General features: G+C 58.6%; 1 protein-coding gene across 1 annotated transcript in view; it reads left to right on the forward strand.

Annotated features, from left to right (window-relative positions):
• Nucleotides 1–17619, forward strand: part of CDH4 (cadherin 4) — a 70794-nt gene that overhangs the window by 16920 nt on the left and 36255 nt on the right. The window contains exon 6 of the mRNA XM_090285057.1: nucleotides 4584–4766. Within this exon, the coding sequence (XP_090141183.1) occupies nucleotides 4584–4766 (183 nt within the window). The remainder of the gene's footprint in view (nucleotides 1–4583; nucleotides 4767–17619) is intronic.

A 17619-nucleotide genomic window follows, 5' to 3' on the forward strand; every position in this document is an offset into this window, starting at 1 on the left:
TGCTGTTTTATTTTGTTTGCTAAATACAGTTGCGTTCCGTCCCTCCTCAGCTGCCATGGAAACCGGCCAGAAGGCTGCATTCAGTTAAATATTTTAAATGCCCGTGTTTGCAGGTGAGCAAAACGTGCCGTTTTCCAAATGCATATTGAAAGGGAAGGAGGAGGTACAGGAATGAACCAGCCATATAGATGTTAGCGCCTTTCTTTTAAAAGAAATCTAATTATCCTGGGCGACAGTCGCAGCAGGTTTGACACTGGGGCACGTTTCCCCCGACACGGTGGGAGCAGAGGAAACAGGAGGATTGCTGGGTGGGAGTCACGGAAGCGTCGTACGTGACACTGGCATCTAGGGGAATAAGTCACCCGCCCTGAGCCGCCATGAGGCTCATTGGGAACCTGAAGCCGACCCTGCCTGTGTCATTGTGACCGAGGAAGGTCACGAGGCAGCTCTGTCACTGACGGGAACAGCAAGGCCGGCACTGGCCAAGCAAAGCCTTGGGTGTTCATTGCTGCTGACCTGCGTGCAGGAGCCTCACACGATGAGGCAGCTGGGACCCGGATCAGGCACGTCCCAGGGGTGTCTGGCCCCAGAGTGCGGCTGGTCCCGATGGGTGTTTCCATTGATGTAGCGCTAAGTTTGGGGGGGCGGGGCGGGCAGTTGTTTCTAGCATCTACCAGGCAGTTGTGCGTGTGTTTAGCTCGCTGCTGTGCCGCTGGTCTGCAAAAGGGAGTGGGGAGGCTTCTCCACCCGTGGAGGGCGACGCTATGCCGGCCAGGGTCCTCAGGGGGCCTTGAGCTCAGCCAAAGGGTGGGGACCCCCCACTGCGGGCCCGACGCCTCCAGCCAGCACTGCCCTCCCCCCCTGGGGCCGTCCTGGTCCAGGTCTGTCTTTGCCGTGCGACCCCTCGTGGGCTCAGGGCCCCGAGACTCAGTGTCAAATGAACCTCCGCCGTGGCCGCTGTGCCAAGGCGGGCCACATGGGCACCTTGAAAATAAACACGGAGGTGACATGCGTTCTGTCATGTGCGCATGACGCTCTGCTGGCTCTTTTCACTCCAGAGAGCCGGCACGCCATACGCCCAGACACACAGAGAGATAAAAGCAAGGAAGAAGAATAGCCGGAACCTACTGCCGACCAGATTAAACCAGAGCAGACGTCTGGATGCAGTTTTGTCCAGTCTGTTCCTGATCTTCAGTAAAAATAAGATTCGCCCTGGCCGGGTGGCTCAGTTGGTTGGAGCATCATAGCGTGCACCAGAAGTTTGCGTGTTTGATTCCAGGTCAGGGCACATGCCTAGGTTTCAGGTTCTCTCTCTCTCCTCCTCTCTCTCTCTTCCTTTCTCCCTAAAATCAATACACTATCCTCACTGAGGAATTAAAAAATAAATAAAAATGAAATAAAATAAATAGGACTCCTGCTACATACATATTAAGGACATTTTTTTATGTCCAAGTTTTCCAGGAGTAACTTTTAGTGACCCTAACATCCCCAGATAAGAGCATAGCGTAATGCGTTTAACTGCTATTTACTATCAGACATTCAGAGATTTTTTTCTGGTATTTTTACTGTTTTATAGATATACAATGTTGTTATAAAAACATCTGCCGTGAGCATCTTAATGAGGAGGGTTTGGTCCATATGTAAGTAGTTGCTGTGAGTTATCCGAAGCTCTTGCCCGATGTGGTGAGCTGGCGGCCGGTGGGCTGTGGTCAGCACCCACAGTGGGGGCCCAGGGACGTCAGCACAGACACGTGCAGTCCTGTGGGCTCACCACCGGACATGGCCCTTCCCAGTTTAATTCCCATGGACCCCTCTGAACTTATTTTATAGAAGAAGGGGCTGCCTTCCAGCCAAGATGGAGCCCTAGACAGACGCGCTGCATCTCTCTCCACAACTAAGAAGGAACACAACTACCTCAGAACTAGAGACAACCAGAAAACTGAGATGCATGGAAGTCCAACAAACAAAGATATAAAGAAGAAATACTCATCCAGGCAGGTAGGAGGGGCAGAGCCAGGGCAGAGAGGATGTGGTGTGCTGGTGGCAGCAGCGGCAACAGCAGCAGGCCGGCAGAAAGCGCAGTCACATGTTTTAAAAAGTCAGGAGGGACACCTGGGGAGCGCTCCCAGCACCAGACCAGACCACACAGCTCACGGTCCCAGCGCCAGGGAAAATAAAGCCTCATTGCTTTGACTGTGCAGACCAGTGGGACCTGGGGCAGAGGGAAAAAATGCCAATCTCTCAGCAGAGTCTCCTTGTTTAAAGGGCCCCTAGAACGTTCTAGAACATCCACAGACCCACCCACTCTGGGAACGACGGCCAGGGCAACAGCTAGAGAGGCACCAGTCCCATATGGAAGTGGGAGAGGTGCCTGGAAAAGGGGCAAGTGCCAAGCAAGTGGCATTGTTTCCTCTCAGACCCCTCCCCTGCATACAGTGCCACAACATGGTGAAACAGGTCGCCTGTACTGATGAATACCTAAGGCTCCACCCCTTACAGTGTAACAGGTGTGATAGCTCTACCTGGGACATGGAGGCAAACACACACAGGAATCTGTCAGAATGAGGAGACAGAGAAGTATGGCCCAAAAGGGGGAACAGATCAAGGTTCCAATGGGAGAACTAAGTGACGAGGAGATAGCCAACCTAATAGATGAGGAGATAGACAACCTAACAGATGAAGAGTTCAAAACATTGGTGATAAAGATGCTCACAGGCTTGACAGATATGCTTAACTGTGGCAAACGCATAAGGGAAGAAGTGAAGGCTATGCTAAGTGAAACGAAGGAAAATCCACACAAAACCAGTGGTGAAGGGAAGGAGACCAGGGTACAGATCAATGATTTGGAACATAAGGAAGAAAAAAACAGAATAAGGAAACAAGAGTTGAAAAAAGTGAGGAGAGGCTTAGGAACCTCTGGGACAACTTTAAATGTGCCAACATCTCAATCATAGGGGTGTCAGAAGGAGAAGAGGAAGAGCAATAAATGGAAAGTTTATGTGAAAAAATAATGAAGGAAATCTTCCCAAATTTGGCGAAGAAAAAAGACATACAAGTCCAGGAAGCACAGAGAGTCCCAAACAAGCTAGACCCAAAGAGGACCACACCAAGACACATCATCATTAAAATGCCAAAGGTTAAAGATAAAGAGAGAATCTTAAAAGCAGCAAGAGAAAAGCAGAGAGTTACCTACAAAAGGGGTGCCTATGAGACTATCAGCTGATTTCTCAAAAGACACTTTGCAGGCAAGAAGGGACTGGCAAGCAGTATTCAATGTGATGAAAAGCAAGGACCTACAACCAAGATTACTCTATCCAGCAAAGCTATCGTTTAGAATGGAAGGGCAGATGAAGTGCTTCCCAGACAAGGTGAAGCTAAAGGAGTTCATCATCACCAAGCCATTTTTATATGAAATGTCAAAGGGACTTAATTAAGAAAAGAAGATTAAAACTATGAACATTAAAATGACAACAAACTCACAACCATCAACAACTGAATCTAAAAAACAAAAACAAACTAAGCAAACCAGAGCAGGAACAGAATCATAGGTGTGGGGATCATTGGGAGGGTTATCAGCTGGGAGGGGAAGGGGGAGAAATGGGGAAATGGTGCAGGGACTAAGAAGCATAATCGGTTGGTACAAAATAGACAGGGGAGGTTAAGAATAATGTAGGAAAGGGTGAAGCAAAAGGGCTTATATGCACGACCCATGGACATGAACTAAGGGGGATGGGATTGCTGGAGGGAAGGGGGGTGCTGGGCAGAGTGGAGCAAAGGGAAAAAAACAGGAACTACTGTAACAGCATAATCAATAAAATATACTTAAAAATGAAAAAAAAAAAAAAAAAGGAAGTGGTTGGAGTTTGGCAAGATTAAGGCCTTGGCGCGTGTCCCATGAATCCTCACGGGCCCCTGGACGTAAGACTCGGGCTGGCTTCCTCCAAGCCCCACACACTCGGCTGCCACCCCTGCGGACTAACCCGGCGCCCGCTCCCGGGGCCGAGCGTTTGGCTTGGTTAATCTTGTCAAGGTGGCAAGTGAAGAGGACACGCTGCTTTGATTTGCGTTGTTTGATTGCTGGAAGACAGGAGCATTTATAGAAGTTTATTGATCCTTTATATTCATTTTGCTGTTCGTGACTTTTTCCAGTTCTAAAAAAGAGTCTAAGTGTTTATTGATTGATCAGAACTCTTTATATAGGGAGGTTGTTGACCCTTGGTCAGATTGATCGTAAATCAAGGGTTCCAAACTCATCGCTTGCTTGTAGGATGTGTTCAGACTCTTGTTAAAACAAGAGGTCTAGGTTGAAACGTATTCGTCTTCCCCTCTGTGGGAGGCTTGCAAAGCTCGGATCCACTCTGCTGGGGAAGCAGGCAACTACATCTTCTTGGTTGTGACTCCTTCCCCCATTCGGTCCTGTAACCTCTCTCTCTGTGTAGCTCCTGCTTGACGTCCTCCCTGACACACAGCCCCGCATCCCAACGCCGTCTGCTCTTCCTTGGCCAGATTCTCAGAAGCGACGCCTTTCCCGCCGCGCAGAACCTGACCAGCCGTGTCTGTCTCTTCTCTCCCCCTTCCGACAGATGCCGCAGAAAGGCAGGCAGCCTCCAGCCCTGGGCCCGGCTCAGCCCCTGGGCGACACGCTGCACCCGTGGCCCCAGCGCCAGCACGCCCGCGGGCTGCGGAGACAGAAGCGGGACTGGGTCATCCCACCCATCAACGTGCCGGAGAACTCGCGCGGGCCCTTCCCACAGCAGCTGGTGCGGGTAAGCACGGGCCCCTCGGATCTCGCCAACCAGGCCTGGCGGGCTTGTTCCCCGGACCACGGGTGGGTTTGCTTTGGCATCTAAGGTCAAGGTTTTGCCTTTTCAGTTCAGAGTGTAACAGAGCAGGGCGCCCAGATGAGCAATCAAGTCGTCCAGTGCAGGCAGGCTGTGTGAATGGGGTCCCCTCCTCAGTCCCTGGCAAGTGACAGCGCTGGAGAGTAGGAGGAAGTGAGGTGGGGTTTCGGTTCTGGCCTTTGACCTCTGACGCCTGTCTTTGATCTGACTGTTCACACGTCTTTCCACTTATGACGAAGTTCCCGGATGGTGGGCATGTCTGTGGCAGTGATCTTGGTGAAAAGTCACAGGTCTGGAGACTGAGACTGTGTAGTGAAACCTCCCTAAAAACCCAAAGGACGCAGTTTGGGGCACTTCCAGGGTGGTGACCTTGTGGACGTGGGGGCACGGGACCGTCACACACTCCGCCACCCCAGCCCTGCGTGTCTCTGCCACCTGCCTGCTCCTGAGCTGCCTCTCTCCTAGTCAGCTCCAGGATGTCGCTTCTTGTCACCACAGAGGGGGCCACATTCGCTGTCATCGAGCTTCTCCCCTGGGGGGTGGGATGGAGCTCTTTGCCCTGGAGGGGAGGGCAGGGGAGCACCGGTGAGGGTCAGCACGACCTTCCCCGCCCCCGACCTCCAGCTCTGGGGCCAACGTGGGTGCCAAGCGCCGTGCGGGGGCTGGAGAGTCAGCAGGAGGCGGACGTGGGGTCCTGTCGTGGCCTCGATCAAACCCAGGCTGTGGGCGTTCTGCTTATCACTCAGAACCCGGTGTCTTCCCGTCACCAGGATTTCTTCCCGTGCCGACAAACGCAGCTTTGAAAATCCACAGGCTCGGTCGCGGGTGGATTAGGCTTGGCTTCTGGCAAGATTCAGAGTCAAGGATAAAGGAGGATAGAGGATAGAATCAAGCTTTTAAAGAGGAGGGAGCCTTTCTTAGCTCTCGTCTCATAAAAATTCAGACTTCGTTGACTTGAGAGGTTGTCTGGGGCAACGGTGGGAACTGGTTCCAGACGGAGGGGAAGAAGGCAGGGCTGCCAGGAGCCGGGCCTTTCATTCCGGGAGCTGGTATCTGACAGACGACAAGTCCTGCAACCCCCGCCTCGGGGGCTGCCAGACAGCGAGGCCGGAAACGGCGCCGGCGGGGAGACCCGAGGCCGCCCTTACGCGGCCCGCAACGCAAAAGTGGCCACGTAGGGGAAACACGCTGGGGGGTTCGGGGGACCATCAAAATCAGCCCCTCACACCTAACGCTGCGGATGAGCCGAAACTGATTGAAACCCAGGGTTTAATTTCTGGGGCACAAATGAAGGTGGGGTCTCCCTCCTTCCAGAGGCAGCTGTGCGGGGTGCCCACCGTCAGGGACACGCGTGTGCTCGGCGCCCCATGAGGCCAGGTGAGGCGGGCAGTGACCCTTGGCCCCAGGATGAGGTTTAGCGCCTTGTGCTCCAGGGGACCCCAGTGCTGGGCATGGAGAGGCCGTGGGCTCCCAAACCCGGAACCGTACTTTTGGGAGCCTTTTTGTCACTACCGAGAAGCCCTCTTACAACGGGATTGCCTAGGAACCGCCACAGGAGATGAGGTGGAATCGCCTCGTTTGCTTCTGACATACGGGCTCCAGGGCCGTGAAAACACCCCCGCCCGCCCCCACCGAAGCGCTGCCGGGAGGGGGGCACCTGGTGGGATCGGCCAGGCTGGGAAGTAGCTTGTGCAGGGAAGCCGCCGTGGGGAAGAGTCGGGGAGAAAGAGTGGGCACTGCCAAGTTCACGGTCTCCATATTCCAGACCCACAGAAAGGGCCAGCCTGGCCATGCGCAGCCGGGGTCTGGGGGGGACTCACCGTCGGAGCTGCGGGCTTGCTCCTAGCAGCTGGTACCGGGGCGTCCAGACAAACAGGGTGACTGAGTCTGAGGCTGTTCCAGCCCAATCCCCTGTGCCCAGAAAGCTCCCTTCCCCGTCTGCTCCTCTGCTCCTGGCCAGGGAGGCCACAGTCCCTCGTCCCCCGTGAGGTGTGGCAGTTCCTGCCGTCTGGGAGCCCAGCAGCCATGGGCCATGGAGCAATGACAAAGTAGCCTCGGGGAAAATAAACAGGAGGACAGACAAGCTGAGGAATTGCGACTCTTCGAGTTCAAAGGGCACAGTGGGACAAACCGGCTGGAAGATGTCTCGTGTTGAGAGGGGGGCCAGAGAGCTGGGAGTGGAGGGGCCCACGGGCCTGGCTGGGATCCGTGCTGGGGGCACCGAGCTGGGCCGGCGCTGCCTCGGGCGAGCGTGCCAAGGAGGTGGGGATCCTGGCCTGGGCGCATCTCCAGCGGGGAGCTGGCTGGTCCACACGGAAGTGCGCCGGGCAGGGGCGGGGGCGGCAGGCAAGGACGGAGAGAGGCCCCACACCACGATACAGCCACTTGGATATCCTGGACCGAATGTTGGGTCTGCGTGTCACTGTAGGCGGCAGTGGGTTAGAAAGCACGCCCGGGCCAGGTGACACGTGGCCCGGCAAGGCCACAGCTGCCAGGGAGGGCGGTCACCCCGCAGAGCTCTGGGTCTGGGGATACCGCGTCTCAGACCTTTGTTCATCCCAGAAGCGGGCCCTGCGGCCGGCCCGCCAGCCCTGCTTTCCCGTTGAGAGGCGTCTGCCTCGTGGCAAGAACCCCCTGCTCCTCTCTGCCCCCCTGGGGCTGCTTTCCTTACAAGGAACAGAGCGTCCAGCCTGCAGTGGCCTCGGGCACTCGGTCTTTATTTCGTGTTATGAGAAGTGAAGAAGCCGCTGGTGACGGCTCACTAGCTCAGGGACGCCCTCAAGGACTCCACCCCGTTATTTCCTGGCTTCGTCACCTTAGCTGTTGGCCGTGTGTCCTCTTGGTTGCAAGAGGGCTGCCAGGCCGCCTGCCTTCTTGTCCGCTGCTTCCCACACCTGTTGTCGGGAAACCTAAACTACCCAGGATCCCCCACAGCCTCTCCCGATGGCTCGGCCTTTAGAGCCTGGTCCCAGGTCACCACAAGGCGCCAGGGAGGCTGGGACAGCAAACGACTGACATTGGGACGCAGGGGAGGAGGCGGGACTACAGGAGGGGCCGTGCCCCCGCGCCCATGCGCACGCAGGGAGACTCCGCGGCAGGTCCCTTCCTTGGGCTCCGAGAGTGGCTAGATATTTTATTTCTTCCTTCGGGGACAAAGGTGGGGCTCTGCGGTTTTAATTTTAGACACCCTCTCATTAATAATTTACTTCTTTGCAGCGGCTGTGCCTTCAAACGCTCAGGACGGCACTCTAATGCGCCGGTGAATTATGTGTGTCTTACGCGGGAACAGCATAAAAAGCATCTTGATGCCTAGAAAAATCACTCATGTAGTAAAAGCCTTTGTCACCCCCTCATCTCGGCACAATAACCACCGCGTCTCGTGGTGTGAGCGTCGCCGCTGAGCCTCAGATGACGGCAATAACGGGAGAAGACCGTCGTTTTTATAGCGCGGAGTTACCGCCGTGTTTAGCTTATCAGAATTTTTATTATGGTGCTAAAGTAAAACCTGATACAGGAGGGAAAGCTCCCTGACACACCTGTAGTCCCCAGGGCCTCTGAGGCGGAGGAATACGGCGCTGGTGGGGTCCAGCCCTCAGTCGCCCAGGTAGGCAGAGGGGAGAGCCAGTGGGTGGAAGCATCTCTAGGAGGGACCAGAGGGCGTGTCCCCTCCCAGGACATCACTGTGAAGTGCCCGGGCTTCATGGAGTTCATGGCGGGGAAGTTCTGCCTCCGTCAAGCATGGCTGGCCAAAGGCCCCTGGGCTTGTCAGAGGGGCCAGCTGCCCCTCCTCCCTGTCCCCGACTGATGAGGGCCGCCTGCCCCCGTCAGACCCCAGACACGTCAGGAAACGCACACCCCCACCCCGTGATCTTTGAACAGAAGACTTCCGGGCAGCAGGTTGAAGATCACGTGTAGCCCACCCGGCAGGCGGCAGCACTGGGCGACCCGCCTGTCCATGGTGGGCAGGGGGCATGTTAGCCAGACTTCTCCAGAGAAACAGACCGATGGGACGTGTGACGCAGAGAAAGAGATTTATTATAAGGACTTGGCTCCCATAGTCATGGAGGCTGGCCCGTCCAAACTCTGTGGTGCGGGCTGGCGGGCTGGGGACACGGGGAGGCAGTGGCAGGCGTGCAGGCCAGAGGCAGTGTGCTGGAGCGTCCCCCCGTGCTCGGGGGAGGCTGGCCTCTTTGTTCCAGTCAGTCTTCAGCTGATCACGCGAGGCCCACCACTTCCGGAGAGCAGTCTGCTCTGCTCAGCCCACCGATTGAAATGTCGGCCCTTCAAAACACCCAGAACAACGTTGGAGCAGACTCCCAGGCTCCCTGTGGCCCAGACAAGCTGACACATAAAGTAACCATTCCAGGGGGGGCCAGAGTCCCCGGCCCTGGACGCTGGCTGCAGTGGCTGCCCCACGTCCCTCTTCGCTGCCTCACTCCGGAGGGCCGGGTCACCCTAACTATGTCTCACTGGTTTGGTGGCACCTGGGGTGAGCACCCATGAGATTTCAGGGGAAGCCCTGAAGTTTCTCCAAACTTTGCCTTGAGTTTGGACCCGGATTCAAGGGTTGCAGAGAGAGCAGAGCGAAAATGGTGGCAGGTTTGTGATCGCCAGGAAACGGTGACAGTTCTAGCCACCCCAGGCTGGCGCCGGGACAGTCTGACCAGATCTTGCAGCACCCCTCCCATCAACCGCCACCCATCTGGGGCTAAACTGTGAGAACTGAACCTGAGTGGATAACTGGGAGCCGAGGAGTGGGGCTTCCTGGTGCAACGGCACGTGCCCGGGGCCAGGCCAGGTGTGAGGCAATAGGGCAGGGTGGGGAGTGCAGTGGACACAAAAGCAGGTACCCCAGAAAAAGATGCACTTCTCTCCCAGAGAGCCACTTTCTCAAGAGGAGCCAAAAAATCTACATTCTTATGAAGACGGTGGGGCAAACAGAGCCTGGGGGGGGGGGGGGTACCATTCATGGGACCACCGGGTCGTCCGCCGCTGCTGTAGGGAAGCAGGCGGCCCCGTCAGAACCAAGCCCCATCTGTCAGCTTCATCCCGCTCAACCCCTCCCAGAGCCACAGCCACTGCATCCGCGTGGTCTCCCGCGTCGGCACAACGCCCTGCGCAGAGGCTGAGAGGCCAGGCGGGGGTCCCTGGCACGGATCCAAGCTCAATGCAGCTGCACCCCAAGACCTCCCAACCCAAGGTCTGCTGGACCGTCACATCTCTGCCCTCCTTGAGGCAGGAGGCGGGCACGCAGAGTCAGGGAGACCTGGACGCGCCCCAACTCAGAAGCCCAGCCCCCGGCCTCCCTGCCCGGCTGCGACCCTGCCTGCTGGCCCCTCCCCCCCGGGAGTCTTCTCCAGGACGCAGGATGGGCTACAGCAGGACCGGCCAAGTTAAAGCCCAGGCGCACCGTGTGAACACTGCCCCGAATGACACTGTCACTTGGACAACGGGAGAAAGAGAGCAGACGTTACACTTCCTGCCTCAGAAACATGCACCTGCCGCTGAGATGCATCCAGTTCTTTTTCCCTGAATTTGCCTTTTCTATCATAAGCACAGGAGATTATTCAGTCCAAACCTCACTGTACGAAGGAGCTCAAAGCCCAGCAAGGCGAGGGGGCTTACCCCAGTCGCCTGGCAGGTGTCCCTGGATGAGCAGCCCACCCTGGATCCCCACCCCCATGGCCCCCTCCACCAGGGACACTTTCCCGTAGCTCTTTGTCCCTCGGGTGAGACTCTCATCAAAGTGGGCAGGCCACGTGCGCATCTGTTCATCACCCCCGTCCATCTGGCCGAGCTCACCACCGCGCCCCTGGGGAGGCCCTCCTCTGGACCCGCGGGCTCCCCCAGATGCAAACACGCTGGCCTCAAGGTACCAAAGAAAGAAAGTCCCAATTCGCCCCAGGGCAGTTACACAGCTGCCACCTGTGACATCAGGCACAGCGTCTGGGATCCTTCTTAAGAAATGCAAAGTCTCAAGCTGTGGAAATAGTCAGATGCCCTTTTCTGTTGTCCCACAAAGATTCTCACGTGTGTCCCCCTTTGGGGTTCATTAATGTCTTCAGCACAGTCAGGTGACACATTTACTGTGTGTCTTGATCTCCAGTTTTTGGAGATGAGCCCCTCATACCATGACAATGGCAGTGCTGATGGCAGTGATAATGGTGATGAGGGTGATGGTGATGATGAGGAGGGTGATGATGAGGGTGATGATGGTGGTGTGACAGTGATAATGACAATGACAGTAGAGCAGGAGGGATTTGCAGCCACCGTACCGCTTTCTTCTCTGAGCCTTCTAAATTAGAAATGCCTTTGTCTTCATCCTCTCGTCAAGTCTGACGCAGTAGGTACCGTCATCCGCTTCAGACGAGGCGTCTGGGAGGGAAGCCCAGCATGTCGAGAGGTACGCTGCCGAGCGGCAGGACGGGGGTCCGACCCAGAACTGTCGGCACCTCGAGCCCAAGTCTGCCCCTGTCGACACAGTGTCTTCAGCGTGAGTGCGTGTGCTTCGTACCCGGCCGAGCTGCTAAATCGTGGTGTCTGCTTCGATACCTGGCAGCGTAAGATTGAATGCACGCAACACACCGATGTTGCCTGTCCACGTAAAGCCTTCAGAAAACAAGACACGCTACTCTCTGCTCAGTAGATTTTGGGCCAAAGCATGGCTCAGTCGATAAATACTCTGCAGTAAAGCCATAGGGGGGGCAGCTTTCTGAACTGTAAAAGGGGTGTGTTTTCTTGGAAGATTGGAAAAGATGGTGTCTTTAGGGTAGAAAAGAAATTGGTGGAGGCGTGCAAACCTCTGAGGACCATTATTTTGTTTGCCACAGTTAAACACGCTGGCTTGTTTTCTGTTTTCATTATAATTTCCCACCGGATGTCTGCAGCAGCAGGTCCCGGTGGGGGGAGAAAGCCCTGGGGTCCTCCAGAGCCTGAGATGGCAGCTCTGTCCCATGCAGCTTCCGCAGGGATCTGAGGCCCAAGAGGGAGACACGCAGAAGCCTTGGGACAAATGACGTCCCCCAATTTTGGGGCCCCACTCCCAAGCTACCAGCGTGTTGGCCTCTGCTCCTTAAGAATGTGTGCGAACACGGGGTGACTTTGCTTTTGGATGGAGATGTCAGTGCTCAAGGGATGGCACCAAGGAGACTCCTCCCCACTCAGCTCTGCCTCCTCCAGGAAGCCCTCTTGTATTCCCCAGACCAGGCCTTGGTGCTTCCCAATCTTTGAGACCATTCTCGAGCGCAGACTGAGCAGAGAGAGGGTTGTAGCTGCTGGTTCTGTATTTGCACCTGGGCTCCGCCTCCCTGAGCCTCAGGCTCTTCGTGGGAAGTGGGCTTACACCCCTCTCTTGGGTTGTTGAAGTGCTCAGGGCCTAGGGCAGAGCAGGCAGCCCCTAAGTGCCGGGAGGAAGGAGGGGAAGGGCATCAAGGCTCCTGCTTCTGTTCCACACAGTGGGGCCCCAGGGGACTGGCAGCGCCGGGGAGCTCTCCATGGTGCTGGGGCCCACGCAGGGCTAGGCAGGCAGTGGAGGGGAAGCAGCGATAAACAGCCACACACCCTCCAGGCTGCAAGGAGTGTTTCAAGATGACTTTAAGAGATGCAACTGGGCAGAGGCCCTCCGAGGCAGGCAGGCGGGGGTGGGGGGCGCGCTTGAGGAGGCAGCTGTGAGCTGAGACCTGAAGGCCCCAAGGCCGGGCGGGAAGACCCCTTGGGAAGAGCGTCTCACACTTGCTAGAGACCAGCTCCTCTCAGCTCCTGTGGGACGTGTCTGTGGGTGGAGTTTGCCTAAAATCCACCTTCCCGAGTCCCTGCGATGGCCGCGCGCTGTCCCCTGTGTGAGTGACTGCTGACCGCTCCCTTCCTGCGTGTGGGGAACACACCCCCCAACCCTCGGAGCCCCAGCTCAGGACTCGGCCCCCAGCTCCCACAGGCCTCGGCTCCCGTGTACCGGGCGAGGTCGGCCCTCGGCCCTCAGCGCTGGGCCCCAGCCGGACGCCACACAGGGCAGCAGCGGCGTCTCTGTCCCGACGACAACCCTGCCGGGTCAGCAAGGACCCCGTGTCAGACAAGGACAATCAAACAAGGGAAGGTGATCGAGAGCTGGAGAGCCAGTGAGCACCCTGGCCTGTGTCCCTGGGGGCCCTCCCTTCCCAGGGCGAGCCGCTGACCGGACCGCGGAGGAAGCGGGCCCTGGCCCGGCCTCTCCCCGAGCCCCGGGGGTCCGGCTGCCGCAGCCTCCATCGCCCACCTGCCCTGTGCTCCCTGTGCTCCCCAAGGGCTGGACCCTGGCTGGGCGACCCTTATCCCCAGCCAGCGGGCACGGCAGCCAGAGCCGGGGCGGGCAGCGCCTTCGGAGACAGGCAGGGGACACCCATTCATCTTAACGGAGCCGGACTTCTGACGGGACTGGCGACTCTTCGTCTGGAGGCCCAGGGCTGACAACCACAGGCCCGCCCGGACGGTGCGCGCTCTGCCCACAGCTGTCCTGTCCTGTCCCCCGTCCCTCCGACGCCGTGGCCTCGGCTCTGTCGGGGGCTCCCTGACAGACAGGCAGCGTCCTCGCCGCGCCTGCGGAAGGAACAGCTGCCCCGCTTGGGGGCTGCGCCGCCCAAGCCCATGTTCACTGTCAAGTGCAAGCAGCTCCCTGGGAGCGGCGGCCCCGCCCAGGCCATGCGTGCCCCATCGCTCTGTCCCGAGGAGACCATCACGCTCCGCGGCCCCCTAGGGGCTGGGTCCGCTGGGGCCGCCCTCCTGAGCACGCTGTCCGCGGGGGGACAGAAGGAGGGCCGTCAGCAAACAAAGAGCAGGGAAAAGCTGCCAATGAAAAGGCCGTGAAGACCGTTATTGGGGGGCCAGCCCACCGTCCTCTGCAGCTCGGTCCCGCCCCTCACTCCCAGCTGGGCAGAAGGTGCCCTCGCCCGAGTGGGAGGGGCTGGGAGCACCCCTGGGTGGGCCCCCGGGAGCCGGCTTCCTCACCCGCAGGCTCTCCCCTCTCCGGGGCACGTCACACACCTGGTCCCCCTTCCCGGGAGGAGGCTTCAGCCACTGCCTCCTGCCTCCGGCCCCGTCCCCAGGGGCCCTGCCCAGTGAGCCCCTCGCACGAGGAGCCCCATCTGGAGTGTGGCTTGTAGGAAACCGCCCGCCCCACCCTGGGACCGAGAGGTCAGCTGGGCCTCCGTCGGGGAGGCTGCGGCAGAAAGCTGGGCCTACGTGACATCGCACCCCAGGACCTGCCTGGAGCATGTTAAGGGCTCCTCACGAGACCCCCGGGTCGGGCGGAGGCGTGACGCACTGGGACGGGAGACCAGTCCAGCCACTCTGAGCGGACAGGGCTACCAGGACCCTCAGGCTGCTCACGGGCTGGAGGCGAAGGCTGGCCCGCTGGTGTCCCCGGGGCTCGGGACGCGGCTGGCAGGGAGACGGCCGGCACTGGAGGGGACAGCCTGACTGTCCCCTGATTCACTCTTGACTCAAGATCCACATCTGAAAGAGAGAAGCCGATGGTCCCCGCGTGACCACGGGCCTGCCCGCTGGCTGGGGGGGGGTGCGCAAGGTGTCTATTGCCCGCCTGTGTCCCCAAGACCACTCACAACAGGGGAACGATGATCCGCCACCCAGAGGAGTCACCGGGAGAGCCAGCAACAGCCCCTGCAGCGCCTTCGGCCGTCCCCACGGCCAGAGTGACGTCTTCTGTGTCCCGCACCCACAATCCAGGAGCTGCCTGTCCTCATTTGCTTGGCACAACCTGAAGGGCGTTCCCAAGAAGCACCTGATCCCCTCTCGGCCCCACCCCCACCCACCCCCGGCCCGGTTCACAAGAACAGATCACAGCCTCATTAGCATTCATGTGACTCGGAGGACTTTCCCATGATTTATAAAACTCACAGAACTGCAGATGATAGCGTGTCCTAGCGCCCGTGTGATACAACAGATGCCTCTGCCTTTCACCTTCCGGGGTTTTCTGCTCATTACAGGAACCCGACTGAAAGTGACCGAAGGCTGAGCATCACCGTGGAGGGAACGGGTTTCATAAAACCCCAGACGGACAAGCGTCTTCAGGCCCCGTAAAGAGACGCTCAAGAGCCAAGGGAGAGCTGGGGATAGAAGTATGCGAGTCCTTAGCCTCCCTCCCTTCCCCGCTCCATAGAAATAATAAATACACAAAAATCTTTTAAAAAGTAGAAATGAAATGCTAGCACGGGGGTCAAGGAAGACCTCAGCGATGGTGGGGAGACCCGTCCAGCTGCAGAGCGACCGTCTCGTCTCCTTCTGAGGCAGCCAGTCATGTGCATGTGTGCACACATATGTGCGTGTGTGTGCCTGTGTGTATGAGCATGTCCAGGAACCGTGCACAGCAGTGGACAGAACCACACACTCCGCTGGACCCTGACTTTCTCGATGGGACCCCTACATCCTTCCCTGGGGTCTCTCTCTGACCCTGTCCCTTCCCCTACACCCCTCACCCCGCTCTGCGATCATGCAGGCACCACTGCTGTAGACCCCTCTGATTCTGGCCTGCGGGCCGCGGGGGCAGGGCTGTGTCCCCGCAGCTGGGGGCCAGCACACAGCCGCACATGCATGCGGGGCGGGCTGAGGAAGGCGAGGCTGCAGTGCCCGGGGAGCCAGGGCAGGCGCACGGCCTCCCGCCGCCCGTCCTCTCGGTCGGCTGGGTCTGGACAGCGCAGTCCCCCCATCACTGTCCCCATCAGAGCCTGGGGATAAATCTCTAAGACGTCTGCGATGCAAAAGCTCACACAGTGACTTTTCTCCAGTTTCAAGTTCATTGGAAATTGGGCAAACACTCCTCCTCGGGGGGATTCTGCTGGAATCCTTCAGTTCACCCCACAGCTGCAAGGACGAGGGCGGCCTTGCGCGCCGACGTCCCCGGTGACCGGCGCCGCCGCCAGCATCAGTCACTTTAATGTAGACGTCCCTCTAAACTAACCTTTCACCATCTGCCGCGTCCTTTCATAACAAATGCGGAGCATGATTCTCGGCGGCGGCGTGAACGGGAGGCGGACGACAGAAACGCCCGTCTGCCCCCTTTATTCACGGCCTGCGGTTTGCCGCCGGGGGCTGGCCTCGGTCCCCGGACGCGGCTGCGGGGGACGCGGCCCGGCCCTGGTCTGGGGAATTCATCTGCACGGCGTGTACCTCTTCCTAACGGGGAGTGCTGGGGGGAGAGCGGCGAGCGGGGGGCCCGCCGGGTCTCAGGAGGGGTCGCTGATGAAGCCAATGCAGCCGGGTGGGCAGGACGTACTGAGATTTCTCTGCGAAAAATAAAATCTCTTTAATATGTGGTGGGCTCTTTTCAGCAGGATTATAATTAAATTTCCCTGTGAAAGACGGGCCGTCTGGCCCAGAGAATGGAGGGGAAGCTGCTCCGGGAGTCGTCTGTCTGCTGCCGGGCGGGGGACCCAGGCCCCCGGCTCACATGCCCCCTCCTTCCAGCTCAAGCTGGCCGGCGGCGTCTGAGGGCCGGCTCTGCTCCGAGTGTCCTGCTCGTGATCCCCGGGCCAAGGAACCCCCAAACTCGCTGGGCTTTCTAGACCCTCTGCACCCCCGGAAGGCAGCCTGGCCTCCCATGAGCAGTGAGCTGTGACTGGCGATTGTAATTAATCGCTCAATTCCCTCCTCCCCTCACGGGGTTTGGTGTCTAATTTTAAGCCACTCTCCAGGCGGCGAGGGTCACTCCCGGTCCAGGCGGCGAGGAGCGGCCCCTCCCTCTGATCCAGACGGGCCGGCCCTCGCCCCATCGCCCTGGAGGGCACATCTGGCTGTGAACTCTCCCCGGGGGGACAGGAGAAGGACCCCGGCCACGGAGGGCCACCGTTCTGTGCACTGGGCCCGCCCCGGCTCCGGGAACACGGCCAGGTCCCGGGCAACCACGTGTGCTTGGTGGTCCTTGGCCTGCGTCCCCCCCACCGGGCCGCCTGGCCGGGGCTGGTCCGGGCGGCTGTTCTGCCTGAAGGACGCTACCTGCGGGGCAGCAGAGGGCGTGGGAGGAAAAGCAGGCCAGAGCCTTGTCCTGGGACGCCTGGCGCTGTCAGTGAGACAGCGGACACCGGCTGTGGTCACTTTCTACCAAAACATATCGCTTCTCTCTCGATCGTCCTCGTTTCGGCCAAAGGTAACCATGGTGACACTGGTCTGTTTGCAAAAAGGAGGTCTGGCCTCACTGACTTGGGCAGTTATTTGCACACGGGCAGCAAGAGCAGAGATGACCACCCAGGCTCCTTTGCAGCTGCCCTGCCGGCGCCCCTAGTCAGGACTCTCGGGCGGCCACGGCGCCTGTGACGAGGGTCCGAGGGTCCGAGGGTCTCATGGTCGACTGCTGAGCCCCACCTGCTGCATCCGTGTTGGCCGCCGCGCCCACGTCCACACGGGGGGCTGGCTCGCACGTGTCTGACCTTGCGTCTCGGCGTCTGGGAGGACACGGGAGACCAGGTGGGTGCCTCCCTCCCCAGCGCTCTGCTCCCGAAAACTTTCAGGCGACTTAGGGACGCCCCGGAGCCCGGAGCGCCCCTCAGAGGGATCCCCTGAAGCCACAGTGGTCTCGGCAAGGTTGCTGCTTCTTCAAGTTCAAAATTCTGTATTTTCTCAAAAAAATCAGTTTTATTAAGAGTCCCAGCTGAGTTACCAACAGGTAGAAAGAATAACGTGGTAACAGAACTCCTGCCCTGGTCAGCGGGCTCATGTGCTTGGAGGCCGCAGGGCCCACCCCGAGTCTGGGCGGGAGCAAGGGCAGCCGATCAGCCTCTCTCTCTCACATCGG

This window comes from Furipterus horrens, unplaced genomic scaffold, assembly GCF_987537825.1.
Source record: "Furipterus horrens unplaced genomic scaffold, mFurHor1.1.pri manual_scaffold_8, whole genome shotgun sequence".
In the NCBI taxonomy this organism is placed as follows: domain Eukaryota; kingdom Metazoa; phylum Chordata; class Mammalia; order Chiroptera; family Furipteridae; genus Furipterus; species Furipterus horrens.